The sequence below is a fragment of the Maniola hyperantus genome, chromosome 27 (genome assembly GCF_902806685.2).
Source record: "Maniola hyperantus chromosome 27, iAphHyp1.2, whole genome shotgun sequence".
Classification (NCBI taxonomy): Eukaryota; Metazoa; Arthropoda; class Insecta; order Lepidoptera; family Nymphalidae; genus Maniola; species Maniola hyperantus.
This window is the reverse complement of record NC_048562.1, coordinates 3,831,671-3,856,100: the sequence shown is the minus strand read 5'-3', so window position 1 is coordinate 3,856,100 and position 24,430 is coordinate 3,831,671. Positions and strand designations below refer to the sequence as shown.

Here is a 24,430-nt window from a genome sequence, read left to right as displayed (position 1 = left end):
AGAAAAAACCTACTTTCCAAATTTCAAGTTAATTATAATATCAATAATTAAAACTTTCCCATACAAACTTTTATCCCCTTTTTTACCATCCTTATGGGCAAGTTTTCCAAAAATCCTGAAACACATATTTCTTCATTTGTGACCGAAAACCCAAATACCAATTTTCGTGCAAATAACTTGAAAAATGACCGACTTTCATACATACTTCCATCCCCCATTTAACCCACTTAGAGGTGGAATTTTGAAAAATCCTTTCTTAGTTGTTACTTACTCTTTACAAAGAATAGACCCTCCAAATTTCATGTCTTTAGGACCAGCGGTTTAGGCTGTGCGTTGATTTCACATACAAACTTTCATCCCCTATTTTACGGTAGGTACTGTAAGTATTCTAATATTCTATGGGTCTCATAAGAAAGCTCAAAAGTCACTCAGCGGGCGATGGAGAGAGCTATGCTTGGAGTTTCTCTTAGTGATCAAATCAGAAATGAGGAGATCCGTACGAGAACTAGAGTAACCGACATAGCTCAACAGGTTGCGAAGCTGAAGTGGCAATGGGCAGGGCACATAGTTCGTAAAACCGAAAGACGTTGGGGTCCCAAGGTGCTGGAATGGCGACCTCGCACCGGAAGATGCAGTATTGGAAGCCACCCTACTAGGTGGACGGACGACATCAGACGAGTCACCGGGAGCCGCTGGATTCAGGCAGCGCAAGACCGTGGCGTGTGGAAGTCCGTACAAGAGACCTATGTCCAGCAGTAGACGTCTATCGGTTGATGATGATGATGTGAACATTTTCAGAGGAGGCAGACAGCAACACCCTTGGGGTGCAGCGCTACCCGGTCATGCCTTCACTAGTTGCGTTACAGCAGATGAGGAACAGGCTCCACCTCGCTTTGCTCGGCAAAAAACTGATGAAATGGTCCGCCTTGGCCACTGGCAGGGAGCTGAGGCACATCGCCGCTGAATTATACCAGTAAGAATTGTATAATATACATTTAATATTATATTATAACCCCTGCGGTGTGGGGACCTCGTGACCCCGTTCACGAGGTCCCCACACCGCAGGTCCGAGGCGCACCGACGAAGTGTGTGCGCCTTCTGACCAGCTAGGTGATTCTCTAACTCAGTGTCTAACACTAAATGATACCGAGGTTGGTTAGTTCTACATTGCTGCTTCACTGGGTAATATTAATTTTTTTTTCGTAGAAAACCTTCAACGGATTAAAAAATGAGCTCTGTGCCTATCATTCAGTGTTAGAAACTGAGTTAGTGAATCACCCCGCAGGGGACCCAACGGACGACAACTGCAGACTCCGCGCACGTCGCCCGCGTCCCATCCTCCGCCTCGTCCACTGTGCCCTCTGCTAGTCAGAGGGACACGCGGAGAAACCTCTCCTCTGCCAGGCTATTAGCCTTGGCTAACAATATCCCCGAAGAGAGACTATTAGCCATGTTACCGGGGTGCACCGGCCCGAATACTGCTCTTCACACTGCTTCTTCGTGACCCACTTAACACACTTTTAAACCATTAGGTAAAATACCCCTTACGAATATTTACGACGTGTCGATAGAAATGTAGGTAATATTTTTAAAACAAGGCAGGTATGTGGCGACCCGGTATTTTAATTTGATGGCCCAGTACTGGGTCGCGACCCAGCAAATGGGAAACGCTGCTCTACCCTAAGGTTGCCTGGAAGAGATCGCTATTTTAGCGATAAGGCCGCCTATTGTACATTCTATCTTTGTTATATGTCTATTGTTTTGGTTTTGGTGTACAATAAAGCATATTTTACTTACTTTACTTACTTATAAGACATTCCATTGCGTCAGTAAGGTCATCGTTTCTGTCTGTCCAGGATATACGAAGGCTTTGGTGAGGACGTGCGGAACGCGTTCATCCTACTCGCTCGAAGTCGGTACTTCTATCCACAGTTGAACCACATCGTCACCGAGGATATTGCTAATCAGGTAAAACCTTCTCCATCTTCTTCACTCTGGGCTGGTTTCCGCACTTAAACGTTCGCATTCGCGAAATTACTGCGAATATTTTGCGAATATTAAAATTTTTTTTGAACTTGTGCGTCCGTCCGTTCGTCCATCCGTCCGTCATTTCGTCTGTCCGTCCGTCCGTCGGTCCGTCCGTCCGTCCGTAGCTCTTATAGTACAAATAAAGGAATAAATCAGAAAACCTTGAATTTGTGGTTACATCCAGCGTTTCCAGACGTCCCGATTTTGGCGGGACGACACCGGACGTCCCGATTTTTCAAGTCAAAATCAAATGTCCCGCGCGGGACAGGCTCAGTCCCGCTTTTCGGGGATAACTTGACCGTGCGTGCAGCGTGCTGAGGAAACGTGAGCGGGTGGCATAGACAAGGCCGACAAGAAAAAATCTGTAAGATGTCTTATTGTCTTTAAGATATCTTTAGGAGTACTATTTTCTTGTTGGGAAGTGTGGACCGGCCGCCCGCCCCCGGAGCGGACCTATTGAAGATAAGCGTGCGACTTTTGGTATCTATTGTCACGTAAACGTCATTTGAATTCAAATAAAAAGATAATTGATATTTAAAAACTTCTGATTATATGCGTTTACATGTCCCGCTTTCGACGAAAGAATCCCGCTTTTTTCACTATTTGGTGGAAATAAATGATTTTATTTATTATTTATTTTAATAGGAATCCTTACACACACTGCAACACAACAATTATTTATTAATACAATAGCTCAAATATCTCATTATTAACATATTATTCATTATAATTAATCAATTCTTTTCATTTTGCATTTAAAAAAAAAAGTTTAATATTAAGTAAGTCATAAAATTATCATGCCTACCTAGTACCTACCTATTGGGCATTTTGTACACTAGACAGACAGATAGACTGGCGTCCCCGTCTATTATTAAGCACTACACCATGGCCTATTCTCGTTTCCCCTTCAATTAAACACTACACCACGAGTACCTACAGTAGCGTGCACAGTGTTTGAAGCCAGGGTAGGCACTAGTTAAGTAGGAGCCTGTTCACTGGCAGGTCATAATGAAAAATATGCATTGAGCTATTACAACTGGGGTAAGCAGTGCATTTATGCCTCTATGACCTGCACGCCACTGAGTACCTACTATTATAAAACTAGAAGACTTGTCTTTATATCTATGTAGGTAATACGAATAACAGCTTTCCTATTGTTTGCCGATTTAAAAAATCGGCCAGGTGCGTGGCGGGCCACGCGCAGTGTAGGGTTCCGTAGTCACAATTAACCTTGAAAAACAGATATGACTCCTTAATCTGTGAATCCTACTTAGCCATGAGTTTTCCTTTCAAATTGATTGATGGCTGATAGAAGGGGGGGGGGGGGGGGGGGCGACGACACTTGACTCTAATAAAAATTAGCACTTTAAAACATCATATTTTACAGACCTATTCAACGATACCCCATAGTGTTATGGGGTAGACGAGAAAAAAAAAATTAAAAAACATCCCCACTCTACATGTAGGGGAGCTACCCTAAAAAAATATTCATCACAATAATTTTATTTCACCACTTTGTCGGAGTGACTTATATTTATACCCATGCCAAATTACAGATTTCTAGCACTAATAGTCTCTGAGATTAACCGAGGACGGACAGACGGACGGACATGGCGGAACCCTAAAAACCGGGCAAGTGCGAGTCAGACCCACGCACCGAGGGTTCCGTTCTCGTCCGCGGTTCCGTACTCGGGTATTGTTTCGTCATTTTGGACGATCAATGAAAAACTATAATGCATAAAATAAATAAAAATCTATTTTAGAATAGACAGGTATAAGCCCTTTCATACCCCCCAACAATTATTTTATAATGAAACTAGATGATGGTGGTACTAAGGTGGTTTTTTTAAAATCCCGTGTAGTTTTCGGGAGGTAGGCTATGTCCTTTCCCGGGATGTAACCTACCTCTGTATCAAATTTCAACAAAATCGCTTTAACTATTGGGCCCCTGAAAATCTAGCAGACAGACAGACACACTTTCGCATTTATAATATTAGTATGGAAGTATGGATGAAATGAAATAAAATGAAGAAACATTGTACGTAAGATGTTCACATCTGAAATATATAAAAGGAAAAGGTGACTGACTGACTGACTGACTGACTGATATATCAACGCACAGCTCAAACTACTGGGCAGATTAGGCTGAAATTTGGCATGCAGATAGCTATTATGACGTAGACAACCGCTAAGAAAGGATTTTTGAAAATTCAACCTCTAAGGGGTGAAATAGGGGTTTGAAATTTGTGTAGTCCACGCGGACTACGTAGACACGAGCATAAGCTAGTAAAATATATAGCAATAATAAAATTGATATCATTACGTTAGATAAAGGTGTACTTAATAAATAGATAAGTAATTTCGCTCGGGCACCCATCTGCCTCCGTGGCGCAATTGGCTAGCGCGTTCGGCTGTTAACCGAAAGGTTGGTGGTTCGAGCCCACCCGGGGGCGAACATCTTTTTTAAAAAAAAAATCCTTAAAAAACCGGCCAAGTGCGAGTCAGGCTCACACAACGAGGGTTCCGTACTACAGTCGTATTTTTTCAACATTTTGCACGATAATTCAAAAACTATGATGCATAAAAATAAATAAAAATCTGTTTTAGAATGCACAGGTGAAGACCTTTCATATGATACCCCACTTGATGTACGGTGGAACTGGTTCTCTTACGGATCTCCTCATTGCTGATTTGCCCCCCGATTGTGTAAGAACAACGTATTCAGTTATTAGTTAAGTTATTTGTTTAATTTTCTACTAAGTAAATAAAACTTATTATAGTGTTAATTATTTTTTTAATGACAAATTTTAAATAATGCATGCATAGAAATAGACATTTGAATTATTAAAAACATTTAAATGATGAGTGATGACATAACAATATTAATGAAATTAGATAATTTATGAAGATAATTTAGAAATAATTTTGCACCCCATGCTTGGCAGGATATGGAACTGATTACCTAACTTTTAAGACCCCATGTAAATAATTTACATGTACCTACCCTACCATATCTGAGCAAAATAAATAAATGATTATGATTATTATGATTATGATTCACCGTTGTCCTAATAGTAAAAAAAATTCTGTCCTTTGATTGGTTGATTCGCTGTTTACAGTTTTTCACAACCAATCAAAGGGCAGAATTTTTTGACGATTACGATAACGATGAATACGTTGTTCTTACACAATTGGGGGGCTGATCACGTAGAGAAAATTCGTGCGTGTACGCTTGAACCATTTTTTTTAATTCCTTCAGGCAGCAGTTGTGGTGCAACAGTCAACTAAGCAGGTGTCCAGTGTCAAGATCCCGCAATTTAAGGTCATAGAAGTAAGTCATTATCATCATCATTACAGATGCGTTGTATGTTCGGCCGAATATTCGTATTCGGTACATTCGGCAAACCGAATATCTAAATTATCTCTATAATATTTAAAAATGAATCGCTGAATGTGTTGCTGATCGCAAATCTCGAGAACAGCTGAACCGATTTCGCTAATTCTTTTTTCATAATATTCCTTGAAGTAGGTACGAGGATGGTTCTTACGGAGAATCTAAAAGAATCGGCGGTACGAAGTTCGCCGGGGCAGCTAGAACATTACACACACACACACACACACACACACACACACACACACACACACACACACACACACACACACACACACACACACACACACACATACACACACACACACGTAACATGGAAAACGCACATATTTTCTGTACTTTGTTTTGTATTCACCGAGCTGGGAGCCCTGTCTTCAGAGACACAGTTTTTGCTATTTTTAACCGACTTCAAAAAAAGGAGGAGGTTATCAATTCGACTATGTTTTTTTTTGTATGTTTGTTACGCGATTACTCCGTCAATTATGTGACCGATTTTGATGATTCTTTTTTTGTTTTGTAGGACATACTTCCGAGGTGGTCCCATTTTAATTTGGTAAAGATCTGATGAATATCTTCGGAGATGGAGAACGGAACTCCTCAATTATTAATAAGAGTAAATTGCTCGCGATCAGTGTAATAGCTTTGTAATGGGTTATTGAAGTCGGTTTTTTTTTTAAATAGAGATAGCGAGCAAATGAGCAGGCGGGTCACCTGATGTTAAGTGATTACTAGTTCGGAGAACAGGTGCACAGTAATGTGTTTGTAATAATAATTTTTGTGCCAAAGAAATTTATTTTATCCTATCTTTATCTTTAACTAGCTTATTCCCGCGACTTCGTCCGCATGGACTACACACATTTCAAACCCCTGTTTCACCCCCTTAGGGGTTGAATTTTCAAAAATCCTTTCTTATCGGATGCCTACGTCATAATAGCTATCTGCAAGCCAAATTTCAGCCCGATCCGTCCAGTAGTTGGAGCTGTGCGTTGATAGATCAGTCAGTCAGTCAGTCACCTTTCCTTTCATTTATTCAGATGCTTTTACAGACGGAATACCCACCGTACGAGCATTTGGGCCTAGAAAAAGGCGGTCAGACCATCCAGGAGGCGAAGAAGGCCTGGTTGGAACTGCTCAAGAAGCTCATCATGATGATGCAACTTAGAACCAGCTTTCTGATGGTGGAGGAAGCTAACAAGAACGCTACCAAGTGAGTGACATAGATTTGGTATGCAGTGTGGATCTCTAAACTAAGCTGCGACAGGACGAGATGACAATCATGGTATGAAGCAAGTCACTCGCGCTCGCCCGAACTAAGTTAGTGCGGGGACTGTGCGGGTGAGCGGGGCATTCCCTCCCCGATTGCCATCTCGACCTGTCGCGTACTATACCATCGGGGTGATTGGCATAACCACTGAGTTCATTTGACATTTGTTGGTTCTACAATGCTGCTTTACTGAGTGATATTAAAATATTTTTCCTAGTATGGTTCAATGAATTTCAATGAGTTCAAAAAACCTGCCAAGTTCGAGTCAGGCTCGCGTAATAAGGGTTCCGTACTACAGTCGTGTTTTCTCGACATTTTGCACGATAATTCAAAAACTATGATGCAGAAAAATAAATAAAAATCTGTTTCAGAATGTACAGGTGAAGACCTTTCATATGATACCCCACTTGATATAGTCACTCACTTCGAAAGTTAAAAATACTAATTATTAGTTCATAACCACAATTAATTTTTTTTTGTGTGATCTAACCCTAAATTCACGGTTTTCAGATTTTTCCCCAAATGCCAGCTATAAGATCTACCTACCTGCCAAATTTCATGATTCTAGGTCAACGGGAAGTACCCTGTAGGTTTCTTGACAGACAGACAACAAAGTGATCCTATAAGGGTTCCGTTTTTCCTTTTGAGGTACGGAACCCTAAAAACATACAGTCGAATTGAGAACCTCCTCCTTTTTTTGAAGTCGGTCAAAAGTAAATGTCAAGTTAGCTCGGTGGCTATCATTCATTGTTAGACACTGAGTTAGCGAATCAGTAGGCAAGTCCAAAAGTACCTATTGCTATCGCTTTCATAGTGCTCCCTGTGAAAAAGGATAGCATAATCAAGCGAACAATAGGAGGGTAATAGTCTGCCAATCCCCACTTGGCCAGCGTGGTGGACTATGGCCAAACCTTTCTCATACTGAGATTAGACCCGTGCTTTGTAGTAAGCCGGCTATTGGTTGATCATGATGAAGGAATTGACAGAATTCACACACGTTTGAGAACATTATTGAGAATTCTCAGGCATTCAGGGCCTCGATTGCGGTAGAATGACAGCTACAATGTCACGATCGCAATCATCCCTGATTGGTTGACACTCGCTCACTATTGGCTACAATGCATTGTTGCAACAAGAATCGCACAAAATCAGAACAATTAAGATTGTAATAATGATTGATGCAGGTTTTACAAAATCGCCCTACAGGTTTTCTCACGATCGATGTTTATGTGATAATAATTGTAGTAATTAAATGACGTGGTTTTTTGTATAGCCCCATAAACTAATGCTATACATAAAATCACGTCAATTATATTACTGCAGTCCAATACCCTATGTAAGGTTGTTTGTCCACTGCAGAGAGAGAAAGACTAATCAGATTTTTAACCCACTACGGCAAAGCCAAAAGGGTTATAATTTTGGCAGTCTATGTAATTATGTATTTAAGAGATGATGTGATAATTTATCAATAATCGCTCTGTAGATTAAATCTCCGCTCCACTCTATTCTAGTGGACAGGCATCCTAAGGGTAGTAAAGCTGTAGTTATAAGTAGTTAGAAATACCCTTTAGGAGAGATGTGCTGCCGATGTCTAACCCTTCCGTCACTTAAGGACTGGACGCATTCTTTCACCATCTTTTTATACTCTTTTTGACACCTTCATTTTTAGGGTTCCGTACCTCAAAACGAAAAACAGAACCCTTATAGGATCACTTTGTTGTCTGTCTGTCTGTCTGTCTGTCGGTCTGTCACGAAACCTACAGGGTACTTCCCGTTGACCTAGAATCATGAAATTTGGCTGGTAGGTAGGTCTTATAGCTGACATTCGGGGAAAAATCTGAAAACCGTGAATTTGTGGTTAAACAAAAAAAAATTAAATTGTGGTCATAAACTAATAATTAATATTTTCAATTTTCGAAGTAAGATAACTATATCAAGTGGGGTATCATATGAAAGGTCTTTACCTGTACATTCTAAAACAGATTTTTATTTATTTTTATGCATCATAGTTTTTGAATTATCGTGCAAAATGTCGAAAAAATACGACTGTAGTGCGGAACCATCGTTGCGGGAGTCTGACTCGCACTTGGCCGCTTTTTTTCTCATTTTTATTATTACCAAGAAGTAAGAACGTCTGTATTGACTCGATATGACTTTGTCTACTTTCGGCAGAAATTAATAAAATCTATCTGAATTCTGTCGAAAAGCTGCTAAGTGCTAACCCTGCTAGCGAAAATGCTGCTTGATTTTTAGGGTTCCGTACCTCAAAAGGAAAAACTGAACCCTTATTTTTGTCGCCCTTTGTTGTCTGTCTGTCTGTCTGTCAAGAAACCTATGGGGTACTCCCCGTTGACCTAGAATCATGAAATTTGGCAGGAAGGTAGGTCTTATAGCAGACATGAGTGAATTTGTGGTTACATCACAAGATAAAAATTATGATGTGTTCATAAGCAAATATTGATATTTGCAACCTTCTAAGAAAGCTATACCAAGTGGGGTATCATATGAAAGGGCTTCAGCTATGCATTCTAAAACAGATTTTTATTTATTTTTATGCATCATAGTTTTTGAATTATCGTGCAAAATGTCGAAAAAGTACGGAACCCTCGGTGCGCGAGCCTGACTCGCACTTGGCCGGTTTTTTTATTGTTGTTAAAAATAGATCATTTCACAATTGTGTCGGGAACCCCGATAAGTTTGGAAAACCTGTATTTCAGGGTCCCCACTATTGCTTCTCGGTAACAAAAATATTATTAAATAATATTTACAAACTCATTAATATTTTCAGCAAAAATACAAAATTCAAATTACCATGATTATGTTGTGTGTTTGTTTATCTGTATCTATCTAAATATATAAAAGGAAAAGGTGACTGACTGACTGACTGATCTATCAACGCACAGCTCAAATTACTCGACAGACCGGGCTGAAATTTGGCATGCAGATAGCTATTATGTCATAGGCATCCGCTAAGAAAGGACTTTTGAAAATTCAACCCCTAAAGGGGTTAAATGGGGGTTTGAAATTTATATAGTCCACGCGGACGAAGTCGCGAACATAAGCTAGTACCTATATAAAATTCAAAGTTCTGACTGACTAACTGACTTATATAATATATCAACGCACAGCCTACACCGCTGGTCTTAGAGACATGAAATTTGGAGGGTGTGTTCTTTATAACGAGTAGGTATCCACTAAGAAAGAATTTTTCAAAATTCCACCCCTAAGTGGGTTAAATGGGGGCTTAGAATTGATTTAGTCTACGCGGGCGAAGTCGCGAGTATAAGCTAGTAATAATTATTATCAAAAGCAGAAGCCGGCACGAGTAATATAATGATATTTTTTTAATTTTTTTTATTCATTAATAGGCAAACGCTTGACCACAATCATACCTGATGGAAAGTTATGATGCGGCCTAAGATGGGACGCGTTTACCTATACCAGAGATAATTTATTAATAAATTATATCTGCCTATACTAAAGAAGTTTAGATGTACCTAATACTAAAGATTTTTAGAAGATTTAAAGATTTTTATAATCTAATAAACCTTGACAAGTACTTTTGAATCCTTAAAAGAATTTAGCACTGGTCAGGAATGCCATTGTTAGCGAAATGAATCAGCTAGATAAGTGAAATTTGAACAAGTTGTGTATTTAAGTTAATTTTTTTAAATTTTATTTTTAAAGAATATTAGCCATGTTAAATGACAAAATATATTCCCCTTTCCTCTCCAACTAAGCGTCAAGCTTGTGCTAGGAGTAGGTACGACAATAGTGCAACGGGCGGGGTTTGAACCGTCGACTTTTCGAAAATTAAAAGAAATCGTCCACAGTCCTTATATGCGAGAGACATCGGCAGCAAAAAATGCATACCTACTCAAAAAAAGCCTCTATTGTTGACAGGAAAATGAACGTATTATCGAAAATAGTTATTCCTAAAACTAATGTCACTATGGAATACATTAATAACGTACTAGAAGAACAAGCCAGGGAACAGTTCTATAGATTGAAAAAGATAATAGATATAAAAAGAAGAATGTATGGGGATAAGAATAAAGATAAAAATAAAGGTAAAGATAAAGAAGTTACGTATAATGATTGTCCGGCTTGTGAAATTGATGACAAAAATCTACAAAGCCTGAGCCCTAAATCATCTATGCTATCTGAATCAGAATTTGTCAGTGACGAATCACTTTTGAACGAAATTAATAACTTAATAGAACATATAGACAATATACTTGGTATAACTAAAAATATGGATAAAAAGGAATTCGTGAATACCAATTTTGAAGAACTTATAAAAACCGCTGAAGAGTTAAAAGCAAAATTAGGACTAACTTCGGAACCTAAAAAAGAAGTAAGACTTACGCAACTAAAAAGTGATGACGAGGATGTCATACCACTATTTAAAGACGGCGACTCAACAAAAACAAAATTACCGGATGATATAGATTATAGTGCAGAAACAAAATTACGGTATGATATAGATTATAGTGCAATATGTGATACTTGTAAAGATAAATGTGAAAATAATCAAGATGACGATATAAAGTCTGATCCAATTAAAGAAGATAGAATGAAATCTCATGTAATCAAAATACACTCTAAAGAAACGTCAATATCCATACAAACTATCCCCTCAAAACAAACAATTGTTGAAGGATACGGAAGCAAAGTTGATAAAAAATCCGATAAAATAAAAAATGTTAAAAGTGATGGTTCGATAAGTATGCAGAAAAATGAGATAAATATAAAAAGACAAGTAAAAGATCCCAGTAGAGGAAAAAAGCCTCCAAGTCCTTCCAGTTCATCTAAAAGGTCAGAAAATGCTTCAAGCAAGGCTTTATGCTCTTCTAACAAATGTATAGAGCAGAAGGAAATAAATATAGAAAAACAAGTAAAAGATCCCGGTAGAGGAAAAAAGCCTCCAAGTCATTCAAGTTCAGCTAACAGATCAGGAAATGTTTCAAGCCAGGCTTCAAGCTCTTCTAACAAATCTAACCCTCATTCTCGCTCAAATACCATAGCTGTAGTTACAGTTAAACAGTCGAAATCAAAGAATCCGTTACAAGAAAGATTACGTCACGTCAAATCTGAAGATTTTAGTACATGCACACCATTGTCAGATCCTACAGAAAGATTTTGTATGTCTTCTACCACATTATTGTTTACAGATTTAGATTGTAACTTAACTACATCTAGTTGCAATAATTTACCAGCATGCTTAACTTTAAAATGTACAAATTGTTTTTCGGAACAATCTTTACTAAATCATGGATCTAATCACTCATCAACATCAGAAAAAAAATAGTATAAGTTTTGGAATAAGCAATGACATGATATTTTTAGCTTAAGTTGCAACTGCACCATTTCCATAATATAGAGGTAATTAAGCCAAGAAGAGAGAAAAGCAACGACATTATTCTGATACAGAAAGAAACGAAATCTTCTAACTAGCAACTGATACTGAACTCTCACTTCATATAAAGTTACTTGATAGGAACAGTTCTGTAATAGTTTAATTTAATAGTTTAAATTTCATAAAAGGTTTCAATAAAATTTTATTTTAATTAACTTGAAACGTCCTTAAAAGAGAAGAAGAGTGGGACGCTTTAAATGCATGGAGAATTTGAAAGATTAATATTTGTCTGCAGGAAGATGAATGTTCTTAAAAAAATAGTGATACCGAGAACAAACGTAACTATTGGCAACATTCTTACGGAATTAGAGGAAATGGCTAGAGAGGAGTTTCACAGATTAAAAAAGGTTAAAGAGAAAAATAAAAAAGACCGTGAATTAAAAGAGAAACAACCTAAATCCGTACTTGCTTGCAGAATGTGTGTTAAGAGTATATCACCTGTAAGATCAGACATATTGCAACCCAGAAATGATACTGATATGGTTGCATTGACTGAAAATGAAATAAAAAAATTATACACATCTTCAGATTATATCCGTTCAGTTACAAAGCCTTTAACATATTGTGTTGATAATCGATTAAACTACTTAAAAGTTTTTTTAAAAGATCTTATTATCTGTGGCAAAGATCTCCTGCTGGCAAGTCAGTATTGAAGATATTGATATTAGCGAATTTCTGAGTAGGGTGACTCAGCTTTAAACGATAGAAGAATTTTTCAAAGTAGGTGAACAAAGTATGGATACAATGGAAGTAAATTCAGAGCAAAAATTAACTAACTTAAAATTCCATTTGAAGATACTTATCAATATAATACAAGATTTTCCACCAAAAATAGCACTGTCTCCTAGTGTCGAAAATTTTGTTCGTATAAGTCAAGGTGTAGGGCAGAAACTTGATAACTATTTACAAACTTTATCAGCTAAGCAAGAGCATGGAAATAAAATTGAGCTAGATAAACTCAAAGATATAATAAATGAAATCAAAAAAATTACCACTGATTATAAAAATCAGGGTATATTGTCTCAATATGTAGATGAATTTATTAAAACCTGTGATGCAATAAACTTAAAAATTGAGAGGCGTTGTAAAATAGAAAAGAATTTTTTATGTAGAATGTTTAAGCCCGAATTGGATCAGCCTTTTAACTGTGCCGACTTTTATAAGACAGATAACTCCGAACGCAAATTGGAACATTTAAAATGTCACTTGCACAAAGTTATAGATATTATCAAGGAGATTAAGCCAAAATTAAAATTGCCATTTAACTTAGAAAGTTTCGCTGAAATATGTCAAGACGTAGATGAAAAGCTAAATATTTATAAGGAAGGCAAATTTACTGTGCATGAATAAAGCATCAAGGAAAGATTGGTGGAACTTAGGGATCTTATAACTAGCGTGACAAATATCGCAAGAGATTATAAGAAATCAGGTTTATTGTTTGCCAATGTAGAAGAATTTCTTGAAACTTTTGATTAAAAAAAAAATTACAAAATTTGATCCAGCATATAGATGACACAATAGGCTCGGGTATGGAAGCTAAAGCAGAAATTGTTATAGGGAAAAGTGTTGAAGATTTTATTAAAATCTTCGAGGAAATAAAGCGTAAGATTGAATCTGAAAGTCAACAACATCCTCTAGATCTAATAGAACTTAAGATACAGTGGTGATAATTAATTACGCACTTAAAACTAAAGCTACGAGGGTTCCAAACGCGCCTAAGTCTGAGAAGAGCCCACATCCAACTCAGCCGGGTATTTTTTGTATTATCACCACTTTACAAAATCACTTAAACCTATTAGAACTATCATAAAGCTGTTAAGCAACTCATTCCCAAACTTTCCTATCATTTAAAATAAATAAATAAATAAAATAAATACCTAATCTTTTATTTCAGACCAGTCTCCATATTTAAATTGAAATTTACAACTATATATTTACTAGAGTTAGTGTGTTAGTAACAATATTTTCTTATAGTAATGTTAGTAATGTTAGTGCTTAATGATGAAATAAAATGGCCTATCGTGACAGCTTTAGGCGCCCGCGCCCGGAGGCCACAGCCACCCAGTGCTTAGTTATTGGGCAGCCTATCCTATCTTTAATTGCACCAGAATGCTGTTGGAACTGCTACGAAGACACTGTAGGAGGGAGGCCATCTTTTTACGGATGATGGCATGAAAGCCATCCTGGCCTCCGTGAACATTCCACTAGCGCTACGGCCCCTCGGCAGCCCCAGCAGCATTCTGAATGCATTATTGTATATTTAAATATTTTGTTACATTCTAATAGGATTTTTCATATTTAACGTCCTGTCCTGCCTGCCCGATGTGTGAGTCCCCAAAACATATGTTTATTTTCTCTGAGCAAGTGACGTCTAAACATGCCAAGCACGTATGAAAATAATAAAAATCAGTAATGAGTTTATTCCTAGCTTAGCGTACGTCTATAAAGTCGCATACAAAATGGCGTCGAGGTATAAATTAGTCGGTCCATTAGGCGCTTTGTTTTAACAGCTAGGAAATTAATATGGACTTGGTTTATTACGTTTATAAGAACAATTATGGCTCCAGTACACATAGGCCTAATACGTTTGGCGAATGCAGATACCTACTTAGATGGGATGTATTATCTACAGATGAGAGAATTATAAGTAAATGCCTAAATGGTATTACCGCTTCCGACATGCTGGATAGAAGCAAACAAACTATGGGATATGTTCTTGAGAAACAACAAGCTTAATAATCGAACGCGCATATCAAACTTCAAATGCGAACATCGAAATGACGTCATTTTGCCGTCAGCCGAAATAAAAATATACCATCAGCTCGAAACTTCAGTCTAGTGCTGACGTCACTAAAATGGTGACCACGCGCATTAGCAATTTGCGGGACTTATAACATGTCATACTTATAGCTTTTAGCTACAGAATACCGATTTACCTTTAATATTAGCATGTCGATAAGTACGCGACCTTGAATTATTTAATCCATCCCAAAATCGCCCAACGTACCTAAAGAATTTTCAAAATACCTATTCATTTAAAAAAAAATAACGAAACAATAATAAATTTTGTATCATACAGAACTCATAGCTGCATGGCCGGTTGAAACTTGAAAATATTTCAGCGCGTAAGAGACCTTTTCCGTTGGTCGTGTGTTGTCACGCGGCGTCTAGACGGCGTCTGATAATAAACGCGGTGAATAATTAGCGCGGCACTCATACCGAACGAGGCAATTAGCGACAAAACGGTACACCGATACATTCGTTTTGTTTCATTGTATTGGTAATATTGCGTGCGGTCTCTACAGGGCTGCCAACATTCATACTAGTAGAACTGAGTAGATAAAATGAGATGGTGTACAGTTGGCTAAGTTGAGCTCTAACATGGAACAAAGGTGGATGTTTATATCGCCACACATTGGTTTATCAGTCAACGTTTCATAATATATTGTGTTGTCAGGACGGCAGCGCATCGTCTCTATAGGGTTGTTAAGTGCCAACATTCACACTGTACGCCAAGTGGCCCCGTTTAAAGTTCACTGGGTGCGTTGGCCGAGTAAGTTGGGCTAATGTGTACAGGGATGTTAATTTGTATTTATATGAGTAGAAACTCGAGATTTTGCATGTAGGCTTAACGTGGAAGATACGTATAGCGTAGAAGACCTCTACTAAGGAGTTTTATGTGGACACCCGAGCAAGGCCAGGGTCAGTAGAATGGAATATGCATGTGATTTGTGATAACCCTGTTGCTGGCAGTACGCCACAGCTCGTACTTCGTAGTACGCAGACGTGACGTCACAGCGTTCCGTAGCGTCGTGCGTACCATACCATAGTTACCCCGGTTCTAAATCCGACTAGAATAGGTATGTGGCACAAACTTTGTAACTGAAGTACTGAGTTTCCTGCTGTCTCTTCTCTGTAGAATTTACTTTCCGAACCGGTAGTAGAGTCTTGGCCATCATAAGTGGCTGCATGAAATCTCTATATGTAAAAGGAAAAGCTGACTGACTGACTGACTGATCTATCAATGCACAGCTGAAACTACTGGACGGGTTGGGCTGATATTTGCCATGCAGATAGCTATTATGATGTAGGCATCCGCTAAGAAAGGATTTTTGAAAATTCAACCCGTAAGGGGGTGAAATAGGGTTTTAAAATTTGTGTCAAATTTTGTCAAAAAGGTTAAGCCTTGGCTTAAGGCTGTGAAAAACTAGCAGATAGACAGACAGACACAATTTATCATTTTCCTAGGTATGAATTCTGTGGCAATCTGTTTTGCAATCTAAATATATAAAAGGAAAAGGTGACTGACTGACTGACTGACTGACTGAATGAATGACTGACTGACTGACTGATCTATCAACGCACAGCTCAAACTACTGGACGGATCGGGCTGAAATTTGGCATGCAGATAGCTATTATGACGTAGGCATCCGCTAAGAAAGGATTTTTGAAAATTCAACCCCTAAAGGGGTGAAACAGGGGTTTGAAATTTCTGTAGTCCACGCGGACGAAGTCGCGAGCATTAGCTAGTAAGGATTTAAAAATATAGAATTGATGACGTCACATTCCATTTGTATACTTACCTACGTTGTCGTGCAAAAATTACTACTAGATTAAAATCTCTTTACTGAGTACATAGTCATTGAGTTAAATAGACCATCGAGGGGCCAATCTCGGTTAATAAAACGCCTCTACTCTACCCGATGATTATAACGGCTAAGCTAAACTGCTATTATTTATAGGGATTTGGACACAAAGTGAGCATGTCACCCCTGTAGAATCTAAACAGTATACAAAAATATCTTACTCTCTACGCCTGGCGCCGTCCTATTGTCATCGCTCGTGCGATGATGCGTGCGTCCGACGAAAATGATTGCGCGTCCCGTGCGTTCAAACAAACTGTGTTCTACTGAATGTCCTATTGAAGATCGCGCGATCATACGATGCGTTCGTATTGTATTTCATCGCACGATGAAATCGCATCGCATCATCGCGAGAGCGATGACAATAGGACGGCGCCTAAGCCCTCTTCATATCAATTTGTATAGTTGTGGTAGAGGATACAAGAGCATGTAGCAGATCGCCCTTGAGGTTGTCCAATCAAATGAGGGCTGCGGTGGATTTTCCCTTACACGAGTGCACGAACATGACAGCTGTTAGGGAGATTGAGGTTAGATGACTTTACTCTAGTAATATATCAACTCTTTGGTACCTAGAGGCAAGAGTGACTAACACAGTAGTGTAAGAGCTGACCCGCTGTTTGGGAATGTGTCGCAACTATTACCGCCTCTATTGTTATAGGTCAATTATGTGGCACCACCTAATGTTTGGAGTTGAGAGAATTTCTTTATTACATTAAGCATATTTTTATTTTTTTAGAATACTAAAATCTATGAGACCGACTGGTTACAAGAAGTCACCTCAACTTATCATACAAAATTGTATGATAAAATTGGCATGAGCAAAATCGATCCCGGGCACGCACCTCTAACTTTTCGGAGTTATGTGCGTTTTAATTAATTAAATATCACTTGCTTTAACGGTGAAGGAAAACATCGTGAGGAAACCTGCATGCCTGAGAGTTCTCCATAATGTTCTCAAAGGTGTGTGAAGTCTACCAATCCGCACATGGCCAGCGTGGTAGACTATGGCCAAAACCCTTTTCACTCTGAGAGGAGACCCGCGCTCTGTAGTGAGCCGGTGATGGGTTGATCATGATCATGATGAATATTATGATGTATCGAGGCGGCTATTTGACCAATAGTCATTTTACTGCCAGTGCGCTTTTTCACTATCGTCTAAATATATAAAAGTAATGACTGACTGACTGATCTATCAATGTTCAAACTATTGGATGGATCGGGCTGAAATTTGGCATGCAGAATTTATGACGCAGGCAACCGCTAAGAAAAGGTTTTTGAAAATTCAACCCCTAAGGGGGTGAAATAGAGGTTTGAATTTTGTGTAGTCCAAGAAGTCGCAAGCATAAGCTAGCTTATAATAATTATGAATAACTTTCATCTAAGTATATCCATTATCTATTATTATAAATGCAAATGTGTGTACCTGTCTGTCTGCCAGCTTTTCACAGCATAGCTATTTAACCGATTTTGACGAAATTTGGTACAGAGATAGCTTACCTAAATCCCAAGGTAATCTACAACAACAAAAAGGTAGGTAGGTAAGGTAACAAGACCTAGTTTTTTTTTACCTTGAAATGTCAGTTTCCACGAGATTTTTTACACAAAACAATAATTTTCACGTCGATATCGTTGCGAATCGCGACCATCATCTATAATTGGCACAAAGATAGTTTGCATCAGATATACTTAGCCTGCTCTTTACAGTGGCAAATCGAAAGAGTTCCCATAGGATTTTTAATATCTAAATCCACACGGACGAAGTCGCGGGCGCGGGCGGGAAGTGAAATATAATAGTACATTATTGCAAAGGCCGGGAAGTAGGCAATTGGAGGCACGTATGAGTTTGAACGCCTTCACTAAATACGAGACAGGCAATTGCCATTTCCCGCCGAGGCACATATACTTAGTGCTTTTCTCAAAAGAATGCAGGGAAATAAAACACACTTTTTATATTATACATTAAATTTAATTTAACATGAATTGTACATTTCAGCATGGAATAAATTGCCCATAATGTAGATGATGAATAAAATTCAGTACAATTTTTATTCCCTGTTTTTAACAGATTAAAAATGACTATTGTTATGTTTTCTTTTTGTGGCATAGAATGTCACTTTTTTGAGCAAGTGGTATGAAAAGAGTATTTAATATCCCCAGCACGCCGTTTCATACAACATTGCAGGAGCGTTGTAATGTTCCAAATTCAAAAACGCTCCTGCAATGGATTTGATTTTCTTTGTCCGAAAATTCGATACTTCGCGTGTTCTTTTTTCGAAAATAATGACAATATTTCCATGCATGTTTGAGAAAATAAAATTACAGTAAGAATACGTTTGTCGAAAGTTCACAGTTTCAGAGCTGTCCGTCGTTAGGTAGTACCCAATAGTTATCTGTTGAGACAACAATCTTATTGTAGACTTGATTATTGCATTGACCGTTAAGGGGAAGTCCCGTTTAGACTCCGATGAAAAATATCTTTTTTTTTAAATTACCAGTCAGAAAGTTTTTCTTTAAGTAAGCCCTTTACTAAGATCTCATTTTGGTGGTATGTACTTAAGTGTTAACGTGGTTTAAGGATCAGTTGCATAAGAAGCGATTTAGACGAAGTTGCGGGCATCAGCTAGTTTAACTAAGTACCCATATTATAAATGCGAAAGTGTGTGTTGTTTGTTGGATTATTGGTTTTTTGGTTTGTTGGTTAGTTGGTTTGTCCTTCAATCACGTTGTAGCGAAGCAACGGATCAGCGTGTTTTTTTGCATGTATATAGTTTAAGATCTGGAGATTGACATATAGGCTACTTTTTATTCCAGAAAATCAAAGGGATTTTTTAAAAACCTAAATCCATGCAAACGAAGTCGCGGGCATCAGCTAGTTTAGAATATTTATTTACTGTAAGCATATAACCTGGCCTTAACTAGGTACAAGGTCTGCGATCGCGGAGCGGCTTGTATCGGACTAGGACTTGCAAAACACGGACTCGATTCGTTTGTAACTAACGAACTGAACTAGCAACAACCTACAGACAATACTACTGTCTAAAACATTGGCTAGTTTTTTATCGATTACAAGTTAGCTGCAATCTCACCTGGTGGTAAGTGATGATGCAGTCTAAGATGGAAGCGGACTAACCTGGAACAGATATAGCAGTTTTCTATTAAACCCACACCCCTTTGGTTTTTACACGGCACGCTAAACTGCTTGGCGGCACGGCTTCGCTGGTAGGGTGGTAACTAGCCACGGCCGAAGCCTCCCACCAGACCAGAAATTTAGAATATGTATTTACTGTAAGTATATAACCTGTAGGGCGATTGTCTAAAACCTGCATCAATCATTATTACAATCGCCATTGTTTTGATTGGCTGAATTTGTGCGATTCTTGTTGCAACAATGCATTGTGGCCAATAGTGAGTGAGCATTAACCAATCAGATATGATTGCGATCGTGACATTGTAGCTGTCAAACAACCACGGTAGGGCCACTGGTCTGCGAACGCGGAGCGGCTTGTATCGGAAAAGGACTTGCAAAACACGGTCTCGTTTCGTTTGCAACTAACGAACTGAACTAGCAACAACCTACAGACAATACTAATGTCTAAAACATTGGCTAGTTTTTTATCGATTACAAGTTATCCCTTAATAAAAGATTTAAAAAAAAAACAAATTAGCCATTGACTGCGATTTCATCTCGTGGTAAGTGATGTTGCAGTCTAAGATGGAAGCGGGCTAACTTGGAAGAGGTATGGATGTTTTTAGGGTTCCGTACCTCTAAAGGAAATACGGAACCCTTATAGAATCATTTTGTTGTCTGTCTGTCAAGAAACCTATAAAATAAAAATAAAATAAAAATCTTTTTTATTCGAATAAACTTTTACAAGTACTTTCGAATAGTCGGATGCATCTACCACTGGTTCGAAATGCCTTTCCTACCGAGAAGAACCAGCAAGAAACTCGCTCTGTCAAGAAACCTATAGGGTACTTCCCGTTGACCTAGAATCATGAAGTTTGGCAGATAGGTAGGTCTTATATGCATTGCACTTCAGACTGCATCCGCACAATAAATAGACAGGTAAACAAAGAAAATATCTAAGTATACAAAGTGCCTTAACAAGGAAGTTCGTCACATTAATGTAACTCCGCGAAACTCAATTTCCGATGTGAAGGTAGTCTGAAAATGTTCGCGCGACTTGTATTTGTTACCAGGGAATGCCTAGTAGACACCAGACTAAAGATGAGTCTACACTGAATCTAGGTAATCTCTACATAGTATAAAATAAAGTCGCTTCCCGCGTCTGTATGTATGTACGAACGCGTAGATCTATTGAACTACGCAACATATTTTAATGCGGTTTTCACCAATAGATAGAGTAATTCAAGAGGAAGGTTTATTGCTATAGTTTAATTCTTAAAAAAAATAGAGATCTTTAGAGAAATTGAAATAATTTGAATTAGGTCGGAAAAAAATCCTCTCATTTGAGAGTTTCCGAGGCAATGACACATCAATGACACCACATTAGTATCTACATTGCACCCATGCGAAGCCGGGGCGGGTCGCTAGTTATCTATACTTCTTAATCTTATCTTACTAATAAATAAAATTGAAGTATCTGTCTGTAATATCGAAATGACTAAGTCAAAGTCAAAACGTTTATTCAAAGTGGGTAAAAAAAATACGCTTTTTGATAGTCAGTTTGCATTTGTAAGATGATAGTGGTGATAATTTTTACGCGAACTTAAAACTAAAGCTACGAGGCTTCCAAACGCGCCCAGGTCTGAGAAGAGTCCACAACAAACTCATACTAAGCTCCGTCACTATGCCTATGGATGACTACTCATATTATGGTTACCTATTTGAACTGTACCATCAAACGTTTTTAAATTTTTGTCTGTATGTCCGTCTGTCTGTCTGTTACATAGGCTATATTTTATTTTCAAAAAAATTAGAGATCCCTAAGAAAACTGTAATAAGCTACCCGTGCGAAGCCGGGGCGGGTCACTACTTCATCACTACTTTTCACGCTTTACTGTGAGTTGAGTCAGAGTAAAGTTAACATCCAGTCAGTATAATGTACGACGACCTTAAAAACGTCTGTCCCAGCCAAAAGTCAAAATGTATAAAGTCGTCGACCGTGCGGACAGGCCGGGGGCGTGGTCACAGACGAGTCGAGCAAAAGTGTTATTTATAAAACCCCATCGATCCGGCCCGGACGTTGGTAGTATAAGAGACAGCGGTGAAATGTGACTGTTAAAAAACCGGGCAAGTGCGAGTCAGGCTCGCGGGATGAGGGTTCCGTACTACAGTCGTATTTTTTCGACATTTTGCACGATAATTCAAAAACTATGATGCATAAAAATAAATAAAAACCTGTTTTAAAATGAACAGGTGAAGACCTTTCATATGATACCCCATTTGATATAGTCACTCACTTCGAAAGTTGAAAATACTAATTATTAGTTCATGACCACAATTTAATTTTTTTTGTGTGATCTAACCCTAAATTCACGGTTTTCAGATTTTTCCCCAAATGTCAGCTATAAGATCTACCTACGTACCAAATTTCATGATTCTAGGTCAACGGGAAGTACCCTCTAGATTTCTTGACAGACAGACAGACAGACAGACAACAAAGTGATCCTATAAGGGTTCCGTTTTTCCTTTTGAGGTACGAAACCCTAAAAACACACGTTTTCGTTAGGTACTCAAATTGAAGGCCTAAGTCACTTTTTCTGTATTTTTGTACCTATTACACAATAAAAGTGTGCACTCATTCATTGTTTATTCAACTATTTCATTCATTCATTTATTCATTCATTCATTCCATACATTCATTCTCATAAAATTTTCAGAACCTATACCATAATTTAGCCTTGGCGTGCACAATTCATGTAGTAAGCGATCAGCTTTAATAAGCAAAGAGATGACGGCAAAATCTTCACTATACTAAATACGTTTTTATAAAAACAACGAACAAAGAATTTAATCGATCTTTCTATCGACATTGATAACCAAAAGTCAATTTTCATTGATAACCAAAATTCAATTGTTGAAATGCTAAAGTCGTCGACCGTGCGGACAGGCCGGGGGTGTGGACACAGACGAGATGCGCAAAAGTGTTATTTATAAAACACAACAAATGTTAACTGTTAAACTGCACACGTTTTCTTTACTTAAATGGAAGGCCTTAATAACTTTTTCTGTATTTTTTTTGCCTACAAAAAAGAAAGTTTTATTTTATTTTGTTTACATTTTCATTTCATAGGAATAAACACTTGCATCTGGTGTTAATTTGTGCTGGACTTATCCAGTTAAAACTTGGTAATGATTACGTTAAAATATTTATTGCTTTATTCTTTAGAATTTCTAAAGTTAGCAGTGTAGCACTCCTTTTGTGTTTTAATCACTACCCAAATTATAAATGCGAAAGTGTGTTTGTTTGTTGGTTTGTCCTTCAATTACGTCGCAACGGAGCAACGTATCGACGTGATTTTTTTCCTAGATACAGTTTAAATTATGACCTAGAGAGCTCGTAGGCTATTGGCTACTTTCTATCCCGAAAAATCAAATAGTTTCCACGGATTTTTTTAAACCAAAATCCACGAGTACGAAGTCGCGGGCATCAGCTAGTAAAGTACAGCATTAAGCATTACCTATGTATTAATTGCCTCAGTAAAATCGCGGCCGGCTTTCAGACTATAATGTTTAGCGTGCTAATTGCGCTGAATCTATCCCGTTTGAACTTGGTAATGATTTATTTACCTTAAAAGGTAAAAAATATCAAAGGTGTAGACTGTAGGCCGCCTTTGAACGTTATAATTGTCCGTCGATGTGTTTATATTATACAGAAAAGTGATGGCGTGATTACCAGCTGCTCGATTGCGGTAGAATGACAGCTATAATGTCACGATCGCAATCACAATTGGTTGACGCTCGCTCACTATTGGCTACAATGCATTGTTGCAACAAGAATCGCACAAATTCATCCAATCACAACAATTGAAGGCTCTAATAATGATTGATGCAGGTTTTACGAAATCGACCTACTGGTCTAAGCGCATGAGGGCCTTTTCGCAAATTTCCTTTCTCGTAATATCCTTTTTGTCATGAGAAGTGAGAACGTTTTTTCTCAAAATGTCCTTTTCTCAAAGTGTCCTTTCTCATAGAGTCCTTTTCTTAAAGGGGCTTGGGCTCGAACTGAAAACCAGCGTTGTGGTTACATCGTGTAACCACAACATTCAGCTGAGTTCGGGCCTTTTCGTTGGCACGACACATTCTAGACACTAGATACCTATATTTTGTTTGAATTAGATTTTAAGAAATGTTTTTTTTTTGTAAATATTTGTGTTTGTGTTTATCGTGTGTTGGATCAACCAATAAATTGATTTCTATTCTATTCTATTCTATTCTATTCTATTCTTTTCTTTTCTATTCTATTCTATTCTATTCTATTCTATTCTATTCTATTCTAAAGTTCTCAGTAGTGGGCCGACGATGGCTTGATGAAGATGATGAGTGTGATTTGTATGTCAAGTGCGCGATTCAGTACATAAAGTCATTTCCCATTTCACTCAATAAAGTGACATTCAGATCGCACAGCGCTGCGGCCTAAAATTTCCTTCTTACCTCTCTTTCTCGCGGTAGGCGTCAAAGGCGAGCACCGCCGTAGGTATATCTCAGATCACGTGACCCC

At 38.1% G+C, this 24,430-nt stretch overlaps 1 protein-coding gene and 1 non-coding gene across 2 annotated transcripts in view; both read left to right on the top strand.

The window, feature by feature from the left end:
- Positions 1-24,430, top strand: part of LOC138404335 (V-type proton ATPase subunit D-like) — a 39,579-nt gene that overhangs the window by 294 nt on the left and 14,855 nt on the right. The window contains exons 2-5 of the mRNA XM_069508041.1: positions 799-973; positions 1,857-1,968; positions 5,288-5,359; positions 6,466-6,626. Of these exons, the coding sequence (XP_069364142.1) occupies positions 799-973; positions 1,857-1,968; positions 5,288-5,359; positions 6,466-6,626 (520 nt within the window). The remainder of the gene's footprint in view (positions 1-798; positions 974-1,856; positions 1,969-5,287; positions 5,360-6,465; positions 6,627-24,430) is intronic.
- Positions 4,408-4,481, top strand: TRNAN-GUU (transfer RNA asparagine (anticodon GUU)). Its single transcript has one exon. It is a non-coding gene; the product is annotated as a tRNA-Asn (tRNA).